This window comes from Littorina saxatilis, linkage group LG15, assembly GCF_037325665.1.
Source record: "Littorina saxatilis isolate snail1 linkage group LG15, US_GU_Lsax_2.0, whole genome shotgun sequence".
In the NCBI taxonomy this organism is placed as follows: Eukaryota; Metazoa; Mollusca; class Gastropoda; order Littorinimorpha; family Littorinidae; genus Littorina; species Littorina saxatilis.
The window spans coordinates 17,721,297-17,743,401 of record NC_090259.1 but is presented as its reverse complement, the minus strand read 5'-3'; the positions used below and the strand labels follow the sequence as shown (position 1 = coordinate 17,743,401).

The 22,105-nt window shown below is 45.3% G+C and overlaps 1 protein-coding gene across 2 annotated transcripts in view; it reads left to right on the top strand.

The window, feature by feature from the left end:
* Positions 1-22,105, top strand: part of LOC138948714 (scavenger receptor cysteine-rich domain-containing protein DMBT1-like) — a 100,144-nt gene that overhangs the window by 66,314 nt on the left and 11,725 nt on the right. For both annotated transcript variants that reach the window (XM_070320320.1, XM_070320321.1), the window contains exons 38-44: positions 3,814-3,982; positions 7,256-7,383; positions 11,054-11,225; positions 13,143-13,252; positions 13,458-13,583; positions 19,456-19,653; positions 21,082-21,324. In XM_070320320.1, coding sequence (XP_070176421.1) covers positions 3,814-3,982; positions 7,256-7,383; positions 11,054-11,225; positions 13,143-13,252; positions 13,458-13,583; positions 19,456-19,653; positions 21,082-21,324 — 1,146 coding nt within the window. The remainder of the gene's footprint in view (positions 1-3,813; positions 3,983-7,255; positions 7,384-11,053; positions 11,226-13,142; positions 13,253-13,457; positions 13,584-19,455; positions 19,654-21,081; positions 21,325-22,105) is intronic.

Sequence of the window (22,105 nt, the reverse complement as noted above, 5' to 3'; positions counted from 1 at the left end):
GAGATAGACAGACTGATAGACAGACAGAGGGAGAGACAAACATACGAACACACAGACAGACATAGACAAACACACAAACAAAGACACACAGACAGACTTCACTATTGTATGTGCAAGTAATTTTGTTAAACCACACGTTACGTTCACTACTGAACGTGTAACCATGTAAAACGTTACTATCTCTTTATATGTGTTTACTTGCATTGTAATCCTGGGGGGGGGGGGGGGGGGGGGGGGTATAAATGTATGTAACGCGCAATACATGCCTTTTAACTTACTAGAATTGGAATTGTCATTTAAAGACTAGCATAAGAGTGTGACACGTGGTTCATTCGTTATTACCTTATTACAAAAAGAAAAAGATAACGGCACTGACGCTACCGGAAATAGAATTTATCAGTGAAATTCTACCATCAATTTAGTAATCGATGCGATGTAAAATTATCCTAAAACTGTGGTATGATCACGACATCGTTTAGCATTTAGGATCAAATGGTGCCAATGTGTCCACAATGCACTAATCACAGACAACAGTTATACGCTTTACGTACATGTAACTCTCCAACTGACATTGTCTGCCACTTGAAACAAATGACTTTCGAAGGAAAATTAACTCCTATATATAAATATTATGTATGATTTTTAATAATTACTTGCACTTTTTGAAAATAAAGCTTTTTCTACGATAAGGTGTTTACCTCCTAAATGTATAAGTCATCCGGTAGAAAAACCGGAAGTATCGTGTACTAAGCATATGTATATGTTTAAAAAGTTAATTGTGTTAATGTAGAACATCTTGCCTATGTATATGTTTAGGTTTTGAATACTTTAGGGGAAAAGCATAGCCATTATTCAGTCATCTTTAACTAACACCCCTAATCTCAGGGCCCATTTTGTTAGTGGGGGTAGGGTTTCAATCTGTCAAAAATCACTTTCATTCAATATTGTCTGCCATTTCAAATACATACACGTAATTGCACAATTTCTTGAATTTTAAGATGCTTTAACTGACTATACCAAGAAAACCTGCACTTTTTGTAGAATTAGTTTTTTTCTCCATGATTTATGTTTAAAAATGTCAATTCTTACGACAAAAAATGCTAACAGTTGCCTCACCAGACGACACGTACCTACGACGTGAATCGTGTCTGCCAATTAAAATGCATATATTTTGAAATAAGGGGAATCATAACATATTTCACTGTGAAGTGTCTCACTCTAATATCTTCTGGGTTCATGGTGTATTTGGTAAAGTGAATTGCAGATAAGGTTTTTTGAAAATGACAGCTATACATATATTTTATTAAAACTGAAACTGGTGGAGTGAAACACAGACCTGTTTTGAAGAAGTCGTACTAAAATCATTTATGGCCTTGAACTTCACAGTTTGCGTGTTATCTTTTAAAGAAAACCCGTTTTCATCACTAACAATGACCTAATTTACACATACATATCGGTCGGTCATAGTCGCGTTTTTATTAGAGAGGTAGTGTACAAAATGTCGTTTTGTACGTTTAAATTACATGTCCATTATTTTAGTCATATATCAATCAATAAGTAAGTGCGCATACTTTTATTAAACGTTACTTTCACTTTAAGATCGCTTCTAACATTTAGTATAATTTCTGACAAATGCACGCTATGTAATAAATTGATAATATTATGGACGCCATGTGGTAAAACCGGAAGTTGAATTATTTTGCGATAGCAAAATCCTTTTACAATGATCACTTTCCTTTTATATTGAGCTGATCTTTAACGTTATGGGTAAAAATCTAACATATTGAACCAAATTATCCTTTTTCAAACCTGTGTATGTGTAAACTCTTTTTTGCTTCGACCCGGTTCGGTTTTCGGAGTTGATTCAGAATCATCCATTATTCATCTTATATGACTGTTGTTTTCCTCGGTAAATTAACAATTGTTAATGTAAAATAATTCTAGCTGTGAGAATAAACAATTTTCAAGATGTTTTTGATTGCGGTTTCAACCAGGCGTTCAGTTAGCTATACATATCGATTGAGAAAATGGCATTTCCTGTTTTGTCGTCCGCATGTTATACAGATGTTGTTAAAAATAAAACTGTGTATACGAATTAGGCATTTTACTTGCTGTCTGATGGCAACAATCTTTAGCTTTCGTTTAAGGTATAATTTGCTTATATCCGTATGCAGTCAAGCGGTACATGACGTTTTTTTGTAACCTACCCCCTGCGTCATGGCTGCATTTTTGCAGAATATGGGTCATGTTACAAAAACGCTTCTCATTCTTAGGTGGTTGGGTTTAGCCATTTATCGTTTACCGAACTGTGGCTGCAAATAAAACGAACTTTCCAAAAAACATAATATCTAATGTGACCACCAAAAGTAACCCTCCCACTATAGCCAGCCAGGTGACTATGAATAGTAGTTCTGCTGTCAGTCTTCAACGTGTGACGTTCTGGGGGGGGGGGGGGGGGTCGACGGAGGGATGTGGTGGCGGTCTGCTCTCTGGAGGGGACGCTCACTCAGTTTGGCTCCGCGACTTAACAGTCAATGTCGTTAGTAGTGGGCGTAGTAGGTAGTGGGCTGCGTCCGTTAGCTCGGGACAGACCCACTACTGAACACCGTCGAAGTGACTCAGCAGAAGTGCAGTGTCATCTTCCGAGGGTAGCCCGCCGCAGCGACCCGAACCCCCCCCCCCCCTTCCCCCCCCCCCCCCCCCCCCTCCCCTCCCCCCTCCCCCCCCCCCCCCACTGGAGCGTCTGTAACATCAACAAGCCTGGCAGCGGAACGAAATTCAGATGTGGATGGAGCAGTGAATGCAGGGACGGGGCGGTGTGAGAGCACAAAGGGACAAGGAACAGGTGTAAAGACGGAAGAAGAAAAGAAAAAAGATCATCAGAGCTCTGTCTGGAAGTGAGTGTTAACTTGGTGGGGGTTCTGTGTTTGTCTTCGGGGTTGGGGGTGGAGGGTAGTTGTGGCGTTCGGGTCTACTGGACTGACGTTGACGCACAAGAGATCCCCTCAGCCATCCTGGACGGAACCAACCAACAACCAGATGATTAGGGCTCGGTCTGGAAGTGAGTATCGGCGGGGAGTGGGGGGCGAAGGGCGGGGAAGTGAGTATCGGTGGGGAGTGGGGGGCGAAGGGCGGGGAAGCTCATCTGTGTCTATTCGTTCACGTTGTCTGACCACCTCTTCCCTTGTCTCTCGCGTCTGCGTCCTCCTTCGACGGTGCCTTGTAGGATGGTTTCGTCCTCCTTCGACGGTGCCTTGTAGAATGGTTTCGTCCTCCTTCGACGGTGCCTTGTAGAATGGTTTCGTCCTCCTTCGACGGAGCCTTGTACAATGGTTTCGTCATCCTTCGACGGTGCCTTGTAAAATGGTTTCGTCCTCCTTCGACGGTGCCTTGTACAATGGTTTCGTCCTCCTTCGACGGTGCCTTGTACAATGGTTTCGTCCTCCTTCGACGGTGCCTTGTACAATGGTTTTGTCCTCCTTCGACGGTGCCTTGTACAATGGTTTCGTCCTCCTTCGACGGTGTCTTGTACAATGGTTTCGGAGAGGGTGTCATGCCTCGTGTGTTTAAATGTGTTTTCTTCTTCTTCTTCTTCGTTCGATATTCATGGCCATCATATCCTCAGGTCGGTGGCTGCCATGAAGTCCGCAGTCTTCTGCAGTTTGGTAGCGGGTCCCCTGAGCTTAGTGCGCAGGCTGGTGTCTTTTGGCCAGTAGTGCTGGCGTGCTGTCTCCACATGTGGGTTTGTCTATGTGTGTTTTGAAATTGTGGACAATTCCGCAGCTCACAAAATACATTTGCTCTCTCCTGCAGCCTCCACCGCCGACGGCATTGCAGTGGACCCCCTGTCTCGCCTCATTTTCTACACCGACACCGGAGATGACGTCATCGGCGTCATCACTATCTCCGGAAATGCGCACAAGACTGTCATCACCACAAACCTGGATGAACCTCGTGCTATTGTCCTTGATACCATGAATGGGTGAGTTGTATTTTGGTATAAAGATAGCGAGGGAGAGGAATGGGCACCGCCCTCATAAAACTTGCCCGAGAGTAGTTGAGATCTCCAACACCTCACTCCACCCCCACGACAAAAAATGGTTATGGGACTGCCTTTACCATGAATGATTTCATAAAGATGATAAGAGATTTTGCTGGAGTGACTTACATTCTCTTCTTGGACTGCAAAAAAAATGACTTAGCGGGCAGACCACTCATCCCCATAGCCTGTCCGACATGATCAACTTCTAGAAATCATTGGACGCTGTTCGGTTTTTTGCTCGCGCAGTAGCAAGTGAAACACGTTTGTGTCGACAGAAAGAAAAGCATGAACGCTCGGCTTTTTTTTTTTTTTTAGAACTGACCTCTGACCGACACTTGTATTGGGGTCCTCTCAAGAACGTGGGAAAAAATGTGTTCTGCTCTGGCTTGGTTATAGGACTAAGGTATCCATAGCAAACCACGACGTTCCAACTGAGACTGAGAGCGAGGGGCCGGGTAGCTCGGGTGGTAGAGCACTGGCCTTGTGATCCTAGGGTCTAGGGTTCCAATCCAGGCCGGGACTGACACGGGTCAACTTCATGTGCAGACTCAGAGACAGTATCCATGTTCCACACCCGTGTCACCACAGTGGCACGCAAAAGACCTCGGCCATTCTGCCAGACGTGCAGGTGGCTGATAACACCTTAACACACACACAAACCTGTGTGTCTCATCTAAAGTTGGGGTAACACAAGGGAACATACCCCTGATGGTTTCCTTGAGGGTGTAAAACAATATTATCATCATTAAACCGGCACGGTTGGACTAGTGGTAAGGCGTCCGCCCCGTGATCGGGAGGTCGTGGGTTCGAACCCCGGCCGGGTCATACCTAAGACTTTAAAATTGGCAATCTAGTGGCTGCTCCGCCTGGCGTCTGGCATTATGGGCAGGGTTCGTACAGGTCATGGAAAACCTGGAAAGTCATGGAATTTGATTTTTAATTTTCCAGGCCTGAAAAGTCATGGAATTTCAATTCAAGTCATGGAAAGTCATGGAATTGAACAAAAATAAGAAAGAAAAAAATCAACATTTAGCACACCAGCGGCAATTTTCGTGGCGCAGCAATTACCTCCCCCCCTCCCCTTTGCCAGCCAGCAGCGATTTGCGTCGCCAGCACAAGGCTTGTTTGTATGACCAACTTCTCGTTTGTATTTGCATACGAGAATAACGGTATTTTTAACGGCACTTGAGCCAAAGCGAGGCTCACTTCCTTCCGTTATCTCGTCGTGTCGTCTGCGCTGCACTTGAGTCGGTTTCGTCGAAGTTTTCTGCTTTTGTTTTTGCATCGATAAAGTACTTTAGCGCTTCAACAAGCAAGATGGAGGATGATGAGTTTGAAACTTTCTTTCAAGTTGTTTCTTGACAACAAAAAGTATGCGGAATTGGAACGAATTACCAAGGAAGATCTTCGCAATGAACTGTGTATCGCGGTGAAAAAAATGACAGTTCGTCAAGTCACAGTGACGGTTACGAAACGGAATTTACGAAAGTGCAGATGGATACAAACAGTGGCTGGTCCAGTTTAGTGAAATGACAGGACCAGCAAACATTACCGATAATCTGACTGCGTAGCAAATGCTTGACTTGCTTGTCGAAGAGACACTGCGTAGAAACTGACTCAAATTCAGTGCAAAGCAAGCCAGTGTCAAAACTGGCAGTGACAAGACGTAAAAAGTTTGCGTGTTCGGAAATGGCGACCTGTGGATCTAGTCATGGAAAATGTTATTGAGGCTCATGGAAAGTCATGGAAAAGTCATGGAATTTTGTTTCTAAAAACCAGTGGGGACCCTGTATGGGGTTAGTGCTAGGACTGGTTGGTCCGGTGTCAGAATAATGTGACTGGGTGAGACGTGAAGCCTGTGCTGCGACTTCTGTCTTGTGTGTGGCGCACGTTATATGTCAAAGCAGCACCGCCCTGATATGGCCCTTCGTGGTCGGCTGGGCGTTAAGCAAACAAACAAACAAAATCATCATCCCAACTGGGAGCAGGTCCCCTCTCCCAGCCTCTAGCCTCAATCTCTCCATCTCACATGTCTACTCCCTTTTACTCAGCACTATCCAAGTCCTCAATCTCTCCATCTCTCATTTCTACTCCCTTTTGCTCAGCACTATCCAAGTCCTCAATCTCTCCATCTCACATTTCTACTCCATTTTACTCAGCACTATCCAAGTCCTCAATCTCTCCATCTCTCATTTCTACTCCCTTTTGCTCAGCACTATCCAAGTCCTCAATCTCTCCATCTCTCATTTCTACTTCCTTTTACTCAGCACTATCCAAGTCCTCAATCTCTCCATCTCTTATTTCTACTCCCTTTTGCTCAGCACTATCCAAGTCCTCAATCTCTCCATCTCTCATTTCTACTCCCTTTTACTCAGCACTATCCATGTCCTCAATATCTCCATCTCTCATGTCTACTCCCTTTTACTCAGCACTATCCAAGTCCTCAATCTCTCCATCTCTCATTTCTACTCCCTTTTACTCAGCACTATCCAAGTCCTCAATCTCTCCATCTCTCATTTCTACTCCCTTTTACTCAGCACTATCCAAGTCCTCAATCTATCCATCTCTCATTTCTACTCCCTTTTACTCAGCACTATCCAAGTCCTCAATCTCTCCATCTCTCATTTCTACTCCCTTTTACTCAGCACTATCCAAGTCCTTAATCTCTCCATCTCTCATTCTACTCCCTTTTTGCTCAGCACTATCCAAGTCCTCAATCTCTCCATCTCTCATTTCTACTCCCTTTTGCTCAGCTCTATCCAAGTCCTCAATCTCTCCATCTCTCATTTCTACTCCCTTTTACTCAGCACTATCCAAGTCCTCAATCTATCCATCTCTCATTTCTACTCCCTTTTACTCAGCATTATCCAAGTCCTTAATCTCTCCATCTCTCATTTCTACTCCCTTTTACTCAGCATTACCCAAGACAGTTTGGCGTGCATCTTTCAGAGTCACGTTCTGGTCTGAATGGGGTGATAGCAAAACCACGACACTCCAACTGAGAGCAGTTCCTCTCTCCCAGCCTCCAACATCATATGATCCAATAACTCATTTCTACTCCCTTTTACTCAGCTCTATCCAAGTCCTCACTCTCTCCATCTCTCATTTCTACTCCATTTACTCAGAATTACCCAGGACAGTTTGGCGTGCATCTCTCATTTCTACTGCCTTTCACTCAGCATTACCCAAGACAGTTTGGCGTGCATCTTTCAGGGTGATGTTCTGGTCTGACTGGGGTCATCAGGCCAAGATAGAAAGATCCAACTACGACGGCTCCAGTCGAACTGCCATCATCACTAGCGGTCTGACGTGGCCTAACGCTCTGGCGCTGGATATGAAGAGTAGGTGTTTTGTTTATGTGTTTGCTTCTTTCTGTATTTGTTTGTAGTTGCATGGGCGGGATTCTTCCGGCATATCAATCAATCAATATGAAGCTTATTTAGCGCGTATTCCGTGGGTACAGTTCTAAGCGCTTGTCGAAGAGTTGTCAACACAGGACTAACAAAGAAACTAACATCTACAGACGGACACAAACCCTATCACACACTAGCAAACCCTGATAAACATACAACAAACAACTGTTTAACAACAATGTACACATTAATAGCTAGGTCCAAACAAAATAATATCAAACACAAAGAAAACACCTCTCACAGAGCACAGCACAAGAATGTCTTTTGGGGCACAACACATCACGTCGAACATGAAAGTCGCAGCCAGCTACGGGAAGAACTGAGTCTTCAACCTACTCTTGAACGCGTCAAGAGAGGGGCTCTGGCGAAGCTCAAGCGGCAGGGAGTTCCAGACGGAGGGGCCCGCGGAGGGAAATGCACGCTGACCAGCAGATGCGAGTTTCGAGCGAGGAATGTGAAGGCGGAGTGGGTCAGCAGCAGAACGAAGGGGACGGTCGGAGGGCTGGGTGTACAGGTCCAGGGAGGATTGAAGGTACTCGGGAGCAGAGTCGTTGAGACACTTGTAGACCAGAGTGGACAGTTTGTATGAGATTCGGGTGTTGACAGGGAGCCAGTACAAGGAGCGAAGTAGGGGGGTGATGTGGTCTCGCTTCGTCTTCCTCAACGTCAGCCTGGCAGCAGCGTTCTGGACTCGTTGTAGGCCATGAATGGATGAGGCGGGGAGGCCAGCCAGAAGGGAGTTGCAGTAGTCCAGACGACTGAAGATGAGGGAGACAACCAGCTTGCCACAGGCGTAGGGGGTGAGGTAGCGACGGATGGAGGCGATGCGTCGTAGGTGAAAAAAGCAGGTCTTGATGATGAAAGAGATGTGTGTCTGCATGGAGAGAGTAGAGTCGAGAAAGACGCCAAGGCTCTTGACAGCAGGGGAGAATGGAACAGTCGCGTCATCCAGCTGGAGGTCGGTTACAGTGAGGGAAGCAATCTTCTGTCGTGTTCCAACGAGAAGGGCCTCCGTCTTCTCACTGTTCAGCTTCAACTTGTTCTCAGTCATCCAGTTCTTGATGTCAGTGAAACAACTGGAGATGGATCCCAGGAGATGGTCAACGTCCTCCGGCTTGGCGCTGTTCTGGAGCTGCGTGTCATCGGCAAAGATGTTGTAGTTCAAGCCGTGGCGTTCGATGACCAGGGAGAGGGGTTGGGTGTACAGGGTGAAAAGGACAGGGCCGAGGACAGACCCTTGTGGGACGCCGAAGCGGACAGGGACAGGCTGAGAAGAGAACGAATCAGTGGTGACAGTCTGAGAGCGGTTCTGGAGGTAGTTCCGGAACCAAGAGAGGGCGGTGTCGTGAATGCCGAACGTGGAACTGAGGCGATCGACGAGTAGCTGATGGTCGATCGTGTCGAAGGCCGCGGAAAGGTCCAGCAGCACAAGGGCAGAGACGAGACCGCTATCTGTTGCGTTCAGGAGCTCCGTGGTGATTCGCAGGAGCGCCGTCTCGGTGCTATGGTGAGGGCGGTACGCTGACTGGTACACTGGCATCAGCGAGTTCCGAGACAGGTGGGCGCTCAACTGCTCCAGGATGATACGCTCCAGAAGCTTGGAGAGGAAGGGCAGGTTGGACACAGGACGGTAGTTCTTCAACTCGTTGACGTCAAGGCCGGGCTTCTTGATGAGTGGGCGGACAACGGCAGACTTGAAGCAGTCGGGAACGACGCCTGTGGCCAGGGAGATGTTGATGATATCTGTGATAGACGGCAGGAGCTTGTCCAGACACTTGGTGAAGAGGAAGCCTGAGGTCTTGATGGCCGTCTTGCTGATGAGTCGCTTGACGTGGGTTTGAGTGACAGGCTGAAAGCACGTGAGGGGGAGCCAGAGAAGGAGGGTGAGGGTGGGGACGGGACGAAGGGCTGCTGATCGAGTGTTCTCCGAAGCTTGTCAATCTTGTCCTTGAAGAACTCCGAGAATAACTCCGGGATATCTTGTGGTGGGTGAGCAGTGGGTAAGGGGGCAGCGGGGGAGGAGCCCAGGAGAGAGGACATGATGGAGAACAGCTCCCTGGATGATGAGGCGTTGGCGATGCGGTCGTGGAAGTGCTCGACCTTGGCAGCAGTGATGGCTTGCGTGACTCGAAGCAGCGCATTCCTGAGAATCTGCCGGTGAACCTCCTGGCCAGAGTGTCGCCATGCACGCTCCGCTCGCCGTCTCTCGATCTTGGCGGCTGTGATGTCCTCAGAGAACCAGGGAGCCGGCTGTCGCTCAGAGACTGCGCATAGGGATGGCGGGGCGTGTTTGTCGAGGAGCTGGCGCAGAGTCAAGCTGAAGAAATGGGCGGGGTCAGAGGACGGGTCTCGCTGGGCAAGCAGCAGGGCAGCTTCGTCTCCAAAAGCATCTGTCTCAATGTCTCGTAGCTTGCGACGTGTGACCATCTTCCGCTTCTGTGCTGGTTTGGTGATGTTGACAACGAAGTTGATGGCAGTGTGGTCGGAGACAAGGTGGTCGTTGGCGACGAGGCTGGAGACCAGATTGTCCGAGGGCCGAGTGACAATCCAGGATGTGGCCACGGGAGTGGGAGGGGAAAGGAACGACCTGGTCCACACTGTAGCTGTCCAACAGCGCACGGGCCCGCTTGGTGTCAGAAATCCGGATTCAATTATCTCTCTCTCTTTTTTTTTTTTGTGTGTGATTCGGTTGAGGTTGGAGGTTCTTCAGGATTCATGACATTTTTCAGTCCCACGGTGCCACCCATGTTGTTGTTGTTGTTGTTGTTGTTGTTGTTGTTGTTGTTGTTGTTGTTGTTGTTGTTGTTGTTGTTGTTGTTGTTGTTGTAGTTGTAGTAGTTGTTGTTGTTGTAGTTGTTGTTGTTGTTGTTGTTGTTGTTGTTGTTGGGTTTGTGTGTGTCATGTTATGCATGTTGGTGGTAGGAGGTGAGGGAAGTATATAACTGACTGGGTCATCATGCATTTTTACTTCAGTCTTTCTTGCAGAAAGCATACAAGCCTTCGTTGTTTCTGCTCTTTTCCCACTTCTTCTTCGTTTGTTGTTGTTGTTGTTGTTGTTGTTGTTGTTGTTGTTGTTGTTGTTGTTGTTGTTGTTCGTGCTCTTCTAATGTTTTTTTAATTTTTCAAACAACCCTACCTTTCTCAGTCGCATCAGGATCTGTATTTGTCTCTTTTTTCCTCTAACTGTCTGTTTGTCTGTCTGTCTCACTGCCTATCCAGATCTATGTCTGTCTCACTGCCTATCCAGATCTATGTCTGTCTCACTGCCTATCCAGATCTATGTCTGTCTTTAGCTCCCCTCTACTTAGCTTAACGCGTACGCTTCCACACGCTCATAAACACACACACACACACACACACACACACACACACACGCACACACACCCACGCACGCACGCACACACACACACACACACGCACGCACGCACGCACACACACCCACACCTATTCCTCCCCTCAGTGCCTCCCAACACCCCCCCTCCTTCACTCCTCCCCGCCCCGCCCCGCCCCCCCCCCCCCCCCCCACCCCCGCCTTTTTATTTTTATTCCCTATACCCCCTCTCTGCTACCGACCGCTCATCAGTTGATTCCATTTCAGCTCAGCAGATTTTCTGGGCGGACGCTAGCAACCAATACCCCAACAAAATTGAGCGGTCAGACCTCTTCGGCGATCGCCGAGCGCAGATTTACTCGGAAGCCAACTCTCAATTCTTTGGCATGGCATTCTACAATAACCAGCTTTTCCTCTCCGACTGGCAGACATCAGCACAGTGAGTAGTAGTAGTAGTAGTAGTAGCAGTTGGAGTAGTTGTACTAGTATTAGTGGCAGTAGTAGTGGCAGTAGTAGTAATGGTGGTAATAGTAGTAGCAGTAGTAGTTGTAGGAGGAGTAGTAGTTGTAGTAGTAGTGGCAGTAGTAGTGGTAATGGTGGTAATAGTAATAGTAGTAGTGGTTGTAGTGGTAGTAGTGGTAGTGGTAGAAGTAGTAGTGGTATTAGTAGTAGGAGGAGTAGTAGTTGTAGTAGTAGCAGTGGCAGTAGTAGCAGTAATATCAATTGTGGTAATAGTAATAGTTGTAGTGGTAGAAGTAGTAGTGGAATTAGTAGTAGGAGGAGGAGTAGTAGTAGTGGCAGTAGTAGTAGTAATGGTGGTAAAAGTAGTAGTAGTGGTTGTAGTGGTAGGAGTAGTAGTAGTAGCAGTAGTAGTAGAAGCAGTATAGCTGTAGTGCTAATGGTATTCGCAGTCGAAGATGTAGAAGAGGTAGTAGAAGCAGCAGAAGTAGTAGTAGACGTATTAGCAGCAGAGGTAGCAGTAGAAGTAGTATTAACAGCAGAAGTAGTAGTAGATGTATTAGCAGCAGAAATAGCAGTATAAATAGTAATAACAGCAAAAGTAGTAGTAGAAGTAGTATTGATAGCAGAAGTAGTATTTGAGGTAGCAGCAGAAGTAGAAGTAGAAGAAACAGCAGCAGTATTAGTAGAAGTATTAACAGCAGAAGTAGTAGTAGAAGAAGTATTAACAGCAGAAATAGTAGTAGAAGTGGTAGAAGCAGAAGAAGTAGTACTAGAATTAGTGGAGGTAGCAGCAGAAGTAGTATAATTCTGTAGGAGCAGCAGAAGTAGTCGTGAAAGAAGTACTGAGTGGTGGTACATTGCTCGTCATTAAAATACAAACCTAGACAGATGTGTTATGTTGTAGATCTTTGTGATGATGTCGCGTATGTTTCAACCCATTATTATGACTGTTAGAGGGCCATTCATTTATGCAACAGTTAGATCGATTTGACATGAGAAAGCGTCTGCACATTGGAACGGACAATAGATCAATCAATCAATCAATCAATCAATCAATCAATCAATCAATCAATCAATCAATATGAGGCTTATATCGCGCGTATTCCGTGGGTACAGTTCTAAGCGCAGGGATTTTTTTTTTTTTTTAATTTTTTTTTATGCAATTTATATCGCGCACATATTCAAGGCGCAGGGATTTATTTACACACAGACACCCTGGAAAATTGACTTCAGGAAAGCTCAATTCTTCCCGTCAAAATCGACACAAAACAAATTTCAGAACATCTCAAACTGAGCAATTTTGTTTTAGTTAAAAAGAACAATCATGTCTCTATCCAAAACATTAAATTCCGTTTCCCTGCCCGCCCCGCCCAGCAATGCCATGCTAGGCTCAGCATGTCGATCGGTGTAGCTATCATCCTGTTCAGAAGTCGGATAATGCGGGGTTTCATGCCGTTTTCAAGTGCACCCCGCCAATACGAAGGGGGAGTCAATCGAGCATTTGCTCTTTTATTTATCATACAATAAACAAGTATTGAATTGTCAATAACAAACGTTCCAACAACCTACATTTCTTGTTTTTAATTTTTTTTTTATCATAGTTGATTGCTTTTTATTTTGTTCTATTTTAGTTATTTGATATGATACAGTTTCTGCGGACTGAAAGTGGGGTCTTCAAAGTTGGATAATATCATGCTTGCAATGAAGATCTAAGAAACCAAGGGAGGTAAGCGCTATAAGAAATAAACGACAACAAAAGTAGGTGAAAGTTATGGGGAGGCAATCCTTCAACACCTGAGAGAATAACAAGCTGTGAATTCAACAAACGAATTTCATTTCCTGTTTAATTTTTTTAACTTTCATTTATTTTTATCTATTCCTTTGTTGCTTACAGTGAAATCAAGCGTCTGAACATTGACGGCACCATGGTGACCCAGATTGGACCGTCCACCTTCGGTCGTATCAACGATGTGCACGTGCATGTTAATGGCGCTGGACCCCAAGGTGAAGGTCGTTTGTGGAAAAGGGGGTGGGGGAGAGCAAATACACACACACACACACGCACACACGCACGTACACACGCACACACACACACACACACACACACACACACACACGCACAAATCACGATTATTATCAAAAATGACTTTTCTTCAAGCAAGAGGGAAAAAATTTCTATAAAAGACCCAGTATTTCAAAATAATTTCAGGTCCCAACGGATGCGGAGCACACAACCCTGGCTGTTCCCACTTCTGCATTCCCACCCCCAGTACCCCCAAGTGCATGTGTCCTGACGGCTTCCTTCTGCAGGCTGACGGGAAGACGTGCGGGTCAGGTCAGTGACAACTTTTCTCACAACTTTATTGTAAAAGGATTGAACTTTTTGGCTTGGTCTAATCTTCCAACCTGTCGAACAGTGAGAGAGAGAGAGAGAGAGAGAGAGAACAAGAACAAGAACAAGAACAAATCTTTAATTGTCTAAGGCCACAGCCCCTTACAATAGTGGTTAAAATAACAGCAATAGTATCTGCACAGTTATAAATTATAGTCACGCATAAAATTCAACAAATACATTAAAACCCTGATGACATATCACTGAACCTCATTTATAAGGGTTCGTCTCTTCTGTAGCATGAAGAACACAAATCTGCTGAAGCTGTTCATCACATTTTCCTCATTATTGCCACAGAAATACACAAGTTGTTGTTGCAGCGTCTTAGAGTTCGAGATTTTCAAATACTTTGCTCGAAGGTCTTGATAAAAAGGACATAAAAATACAACATGGTGTTCATCTTCTTTATCAGCTGTACAGAGAGGACAGTTTCTTGTCGTTTGGTTTGGTGCGTACCGAAACTTGTGAGCGTTGATTTCGGATACTCCTGCGCGGAAACGAGTAAGAGCAACTCTGTACTTAATATCTTCGATTAATTCAATGTATTTCTCTTTTTCCAAGCATGTTTTGTAACAATTATAAATGTCAAAACGTTCACTGCATTCTAAAAAGGAGAACCATTCTTGACAAAAACAATCTTGTAAACGTCTTTTAAACTCTTGTAAGAAACACTTCTCATTCCCAACCGTTCCGTACATCCACACAGCAGCAAAACCATTACAACATAAAAGACTCTGCACATGTGAGACCCAATTTGTGTGGCCCTTCGATGCCAAATTACATAAAGCTTTATATGCAATCTTGGAATATCTTGAATCAGGTTGCTTCAGCAGTGTAAACCAGTATTTCACACATCTGACTGCAGAGTTAATATACAGCGGATGTCTTCCCAATTCACCATACACAATGTTGTTTGGAGTTCGAATTGTCACTTTCAGAAACTTTTTACACGCAAACAGGTGGACCCTTTCCACAGAGTCATACTTTCCATATCCCCATAGCTCTGAACCATACAAGAGCATAGGAGCGATCCGTGCGTCAAACAGTTTGAAAAACACCTTTGCCGAATGGCAGCCAAGTCTGTTCAGTAATCTAACGATTTCGATCACTCCCTTTTTCGCCATGGTTGTCTTTGTTTCTACTGCAATGTTCCAGCTCAGTTGGGTGGAAAGGGTTACACCGAGATATCTAAACGAGTTCACAATCTCAAGACGATCCATTCCGTAGAACCACTTCTCTTTCTGTGCAATGTGCCCGCCCTTTCTAAAAACCATGACCTTAGTCTTTGTCAAGTTCACGTTCAGACACAGTTTTTCTGCAGAGCAGCGCAGGACATTAAGCTGGTTTTGTAGGCCTACTACAGTGCTGGATAACAGCGCAATGTCGTCAGCAAAAAGCATTACAAACAGTTCTAACTCAGACGGAGATAAACGTATCCCATGTCTGCCTCGTTGTATGACATCCTGTGCCAGTTCGTTGATCAGAAACGAGAAAATTGTCGGTGAGGCTACACAACCTTGCTTAAGGCCTTGCATACATTCAAAGAAATCAGTGTATTCGTTTCCGCACCGCACGCATGCTTTCACATTTTCATACATGCTCTTTAACACCTTAAATATTTTGCCTTGTATGCCTAATCGAAAAAGCACTGACCAGAGCACGGGGCGCTTAATGCTATCGTAAGCCTTACAAAAATCTATGTAGGCTACATACAGTTTGGCCTTTTGTGAAAATTGTTTCTGGACGCAAGCGTAAAGGGTAAACACATGATCAATAGTTGAGTAATTCCTCCGGAAGCCAGCCTGGCTTTCATCTAAAATGTTATTATTTTCTGACCACACAGACAGGCGGTCGTTCAGAACAGACATAAAAATTTTGCTCATCGTACTGGTGAGGGAAATTCCTCTGTAATTATCAGGGTTATCACAGTCTCCTTTTTTATGTAACGGCACAATAATGGCCTTGGACCACTCTCTTGGGTACACCCCCTTCTCGAGAATGTTGTTGAACAATTTAACTAAAAAGGGTAAAATAAGACTTTCAGACACTTTCAACATTTCATTCAACACACCATCAAACCCTGCCGCTTTACCATTTTTCAAATTTCTGATTGCTTTACTAATTTCAATTTCAGTTATTTCACTGTCAAGAGTTTCGTCACTGATACCTGTATCAGGCAACTGATCGTCTTCGGGTTCATCTTCAACTGTATCGGTGTTTAAAACATTCTTAAAATGTTCGTACCATGCCTCTTTTGGTACGGAGTTGGAGTGCACCTCTTTTCTATTACATTTCCTTATTTCCTTCCAAAATTCAGTTGGTTTATCAGCAGAGAGCACTAAGTTATGAACTTGTTTTAACCTGTACTCTGTTCGCTTTGTTCGAAGAAGGTCTTTATACTCCTTCCTGACTTCAGCGTACTTTTGCTTTGCTATCTCTTTTTCTTCTTTATCTTCTGTTTTAATTCTTTGGTAACTTCTCAGCAACCGTCTCGCAGATCGCTTCTTTTCCAAACATTCAACATCAAACCATGAGGACGCACTTCTACCTTCATCGTCACCTCCGACTTTTTTGGTCATGCACTTTGCCGACTGTAACATTGCTTTGTTAAAAATCTCCAGCCCCTCGTCCATGTCTGCGTTGATGATGTCGCACGCTTCCTTTAACTTAGCTTTAAAATCGTCTGATTTAACACTTTCAATAAAATCATTCTTTTTTGCATCGTTCCACACAACTTTTGAGACACGTGCTTGTTTAGGGGGCTGGCGCTGATTCCCTTTCAACCCAAGCGCAAAGGTCACAGGCATATGTATTGATTCAATTCTGTCGCCAATGGTTAAATCGTGAATGTTATTAGCTAGGTCAACAGAGGCTAAACAATAATCCACCACACTGTTACCACTATGGGAGATATAAGTAAACTTGCACGAGTTGTCCGCATTGCAAACACCATTCAAGATTTTGAGATCAAAGCATACACATAGATCGATAAGCTTTGTACCAAACCCATTTAGTGTATAGTCTTCAGTCATTCTACCATGTGAAATCGTGTCATGGTCATGACCTTGCGAGTCTTGATCAAGGAGGTCAAAAATGTTCTGCGTATCTACCTGGTAGTCTAATGTTCTAGAATTAAAATCACCGCACAAGAGCGTGTGGCAATCACTTGTCATTTCTAAAACATCACTTAAACATAGCTCCACTTCATTTAGATGGCACGAGGAGTCTGTCTTTTGGTAATAAGGGCTCCCACATGGTGGCACATACACTGGCACGAACACAATATCTCGATCACCACCACACACATGTTTTGACAGTTTCAAGACTAGCATATGATCATGTGAGGAGTCAACCAATTCAACGTGCTTTGCTATGTTTTTCTTACACATCACGACAATACCCCCTGACTTGCGACCCTGATGTGAGAGCTTGATAGCTGGAGACATAAATTTTACGTAATTTTTAAAGTGTAGGGACAGATCAAAGGAGTCATCAATAAACGTCTCAATAAAACATACAATATCAAACTTTCCAACATAGGCAGAAAAATCTGTATCACCAAGCTGAGAGGCAAGACCTCCCACGTTCCACACCAAAAAAGACAGTGCTTTATCCACACTAAATGTATCACTAGCTTGACAGGAACGCTGATCATGAAACCTTCCCCTGTACTCGTCTGATTTTGAACTCATACTTGTATCAGTGTTTGTCCCCCTTGTGTTGTCTTTGCTCTCACGTCTAGCGTTAATACATTCACCACTCATGTGCACATACCTGTCGTCAGTTGTCTGTCCATTAAAACACTGTGCAGAAACTAAAGGTTGGGGCCGGCCGTATCCCTATCTCCACGAAACAGTATGTCGACCCCTACCTCTGCCCGTCCCTCTGGACGCTGCATGTGACCGCGTTTCACGATCACGAGAACCAGGGAGCGCTGCGCTCTCCCTGGCTAATCCATCAGGGTTGGCATGGTGACTGGCACGCTCGCTGGAACCGCCACCAGAGGAGATGCTGGAACTGGAAGAGGAACAGGCACCGTGACCGGCTGAAGCATCGGTGTCGGCACGGGAGCTGGAACTGAAGTTAGAGCTGGACCAGGCACCAGAACGTGGAGCGGCGCTGGAACTGTGACTGGCACCTGAGGCGGTACCGTGACGTCGATTGTGGCTGGCCAGGTCGCGGGCTGCATGCACTGCGTCTCGTCTGTCCCTCGGGCTGTCCCTGTCGTTGTAGCCATCGCTGTTGTCTCTGGAACTACCCGTCGTCTGGTCTGGTCTGTTGCCCTGAAAGCTGCTATTCTTTGTCTGAGGAAGTTGCTGTATAGTCTGGCTGTGCGTGTTGTACACGTACGCAGTTCCTTCACACACAACTTTATCAAACTTCATGTATGCTTGCTTGCCATCTTCACGGAGAGTTCCCAGCAGGGACTGAAGGTGTTTACGTTTATTCTGCACATTCTGGGAAAAGTCCTCACGAACGTAGACACTGGATTTCTTTTTCCTTGATTTCGCCCTCCATAGAACTTCTGCCCTCTGTTTGTACGATTGGAATCTGACGAGTATGGCGTGACCCACCCGACGTGCTTGATCGATCAGAATCATATCACTAATCTGCAGTTCGTGTTTGATAAAGTCACGTACCTTTGTCTCACAGCCATAGTGCTCCGCACCAGTCCCAGGGCCCATACCAAAAAACAACAAGTTATTTCGACGGCTCTGGTTGTCAGCAGTATCACACTTATCCTCCACCATTTCCAACCTAGAGCGGAGATCAGCGTTATCTTTTTTGACCGAGTCACACTGTTCACACATAGCATCCACATCAGCCTGCAAGATGTCACAATGGTCAGCGATTTGACTCACTCGACTCGTTAGTTTGTTCTCCAGCTCCAATAGTCTTGTGTCAATGAGAGAGGAGAGAAATTTCTGTGAGGTTTGAAGTTCCTTAATTGCAGCAGCCATCATTTCCACAGCCACAGATAAACGATCGTCCCTGGTTTCACACACCCCTGCACTGACACTCGACTGTTCTGTGTCACTCATAGCCTGTGTGACAGTAGCCTTTGTGTTGACGGCACGTGAACTTTCCTTTCTTTCTGTAGCCACGCTTGACTGACCAGGGCCGGGGTTCGGCTCTACACCAGCCATAAGGAGAAAGGCGAGTAAACTCGCCACGCTGAGTAGGCCTGCTGTTGTGTGTAGTTTCAGACCCCGGATCCGTTTTGCAGATTTACACGCATATCTCGTCAGAATTTTCACCAAAACTGACACAAAAAGACCAACGGCAGCGCGGTACACTTGTATATCACATGCCATTTTAAAACTTGATCATTATTGGCTGAAAATGACGATAATTTCACTAATTTGCCGGAGCGATGCGAAAGACGTGTTGACAGCACCGTGAACTCGAACTCACTCCGAGAGACAGAGAGACAGAGAGAGAGAGACACACAGAGAGAGAGAAAGGGGGAGAGAGAGGGGGGATGGAGAGAGAGATGGAGATGGAGAGGGAGACAGATAGAGAGAGAGCCATGAACGGGGGAGAGTGGTAGAGAGAGTATGGTTGTGTGTGTGTGTGTGTGTGTGTCTATGGGTGTGTGTGTGTTTGTGTGTGTGTATGTGTGTGTGTGTGTTTGTGTGTGTGTGTGTGTGTGTGTGTGTGCGTGCATGCGTGCGTGCGTGCGTGTTTTCGCGCATGACCCCTAAACGAAGATGGGTTTTTTTAAGCTTGCGTTCGTCCGTACGTTTACGTTTCACGCGTGTATATGTGTGTAAACAAAAAAGTGACTAATTCCGCGGTGTTTTTGTTTTGACAGGTCAGTCGTGTCCGGCGCTGCCAACCCTTAACCATGGCAGCATCCTGCCGGCCAGCTGTACCAGCGGACCCTCCAACAACGGCGCCACGTGCACCGTGACCTGCACTGACCCTGGTTTCACCCTCCAGTCCGTCCCCTCTATCGCATGCCTGCCTTCAGGCACCTGGAGCAACTCGGGGGCTCCCATCAGATGCACAGGTAAATCTATAAATCCCTTAGTGCACTGGGATTGTTTCAATAACGATATTGTCGGTACCGCCAGAGAAAAAAGAAGATACAACACGCACATTTTGCTACGCGCATTTGAATAGGCATAACTGTGTGGTCAGCTCGTAGAAGATCTACTTCTGTGTGGGCTAACCGTCTCAAGTACTATGTGTCGTGCTTTCATCACACGCAAACTCTTGTTTTAATTTCTGTTGGTAAATTCCAGTGTAGCGTTAAGCTAAACAGTGATGATCTTTCAGAGAGACCTTATTTGAACTCGGAGAAAGGACTGTGTTCTTAGTTATTTGCGATTCGAAACCTCTCGTCGAGCTTCGACGGATTGACTGTGCAGAGTGACTCCACTTGAATTGGCTGACCCCCAAGGTCGACGGTTAGCACATTTTCAACTGAAATAAATGTGGCATGTTTCTCGTGTGGTATCTTCACTCATCAGGGAGTCTGGTACTAAATATGAACGGTAAGAATGCTCTGAACCCTACACGTATTATATCCCCATCGTTTTTTCGTTCACATTTGCCCAACATGTTAGTTTGCTGAGCGGGGTTCATGTCGTCTGCCAGGCTAGGGCAATCGAACCACTGCAAGCCTCATTCCAAAAACAAAAATTGCTCGTCACGTTGCACTGAGTCTGCACGCATGAGGCAGGCTAAAAAGTCTTATATCATATGGTACGGACGTTCTAAACCCTACACGTTTTCGATTCCGATTGTTCTTGCCTTGAAATAATAATTCGGAAACCATTCATTTACTGAACTGATGCAGTCGTATTTCAGTGTAGTCTGCTACGTATATTCCAAATGCTGGTACGTTATGGGAATAACACTTGTGTTTTCTGTTAGCTGCTGGGAATTGTATACTAACTCATCATTTGGTAATGTGGATAATAAGCTACGGCATAATTATGAGAAGAATCTTCGCAAATCGAAACTGAAAAATTAGACACAGCGGGTTCTATTTTTAGATCAGTGGCAACTGTGGCACAGGCACATGCAATCTGTCAGAAAAAAACACCACTTCTGCTTTAATTGAGAAGCTGGCAATTTATGGTATTTTGGTATTGTGGAGAATATAAGCTACTTGTCATTAATTAATTCTGACGATGAGAGTACAGTCTCGGTTTGCCTTTGGCAAAGCGCGTAAGAATACGCTCTGTGGAAAAGTTAGCGCACCATTAGCCTATCAACTGGTTCACATCAGTCATGTGACACCAGTACTTACTGACAATATATGTTATCATATGTTATTATATTATATTATTTTATATTATCATATGATATTATATATTATTATATTATATGTTATTATAATATATTATATTATTTTGGTAAATTTTCCGAAGAAAGTGATTCCTTTGAGCAGCATCCTCTGTATCTTCAATGAACGAAATTTTTTCTGCAGACACCCAGCCCCCAGTTGTGACCTGCCCTGGCAACCCGAACCCCATAGCGGAGAAAGGCAAGACGTCGGCCACGGTCAACTGGCTGACCCCTCGCGCCACGGACAACAGCGGCGCCCTGCCCACGGTGGTGACCAGCATGACGTCACCCATCGTCCTGAACGAGGGCTCGTACACCGTCACGGCCACTGCGTTTGACGGACAGGGTCTGAGCTCCACGTGTTCTTTCACCGTCACTGTCATCGGTGAGTTGGTTGATCGAGCTAAAGGGCAAAATACACCCGTGCAGTCGCCACTACACTACATGCTGCAATAGGGATTATGACGAATAGGCTTACTTGGCCTGTTTTCTTTTCACGCAACGTGTGGCGGGTTGGGGAAAAAAAATTACTTCAATAATCTGCAGTGCGTCGTCTGTCCTCCTGAAGTTACATAGGTGAGCGCCGGGCCTGAGACTGATAGAGCGCGGCCGGTACTGACTTGCAATACTCATGTTGCGGGGGTCGAATCCATGGCAGCCCGGGACAAGATGTTTTAACTTTTTAAAGGCACAGTAAGCCTCCCGTAAACCATCACAGATACGGTCAGGCTTTTACACACAGTACAAACACCCTTTCATTTAAACACTCACCGATTGAGAACATCCTAGGTGCCCTCCGTAAAGAGCGAACAATTTTCAAAGAATTTATTTTTGCTTGGTTTATCTTACCCCTGAGCCATCGTGAACCCGTGTGATCCAGTTTCCCTTTTTCACAATGTAGTCGTCAGTTAGTCATTTAAATGCGACTCAATGTGAGCTTATCTACAATAGCACGTTTTTATGCACGAAACAAACGGCTGTGGTTCACAAGAACTCTAGCGATGGCTTTTCACTGTTGAGAAGAACGGCGATATGCCGCGTAAACCCGGCGTCGTCTGCTACGACCCTTGCGTGACCCTGCTTCCGGGCTTTTCTTTTTTCAAACTTTCACAACTTCGAATTGCACTGATCTTGTCTTGATGAAAAAAGAATTCTTTTATGATTAA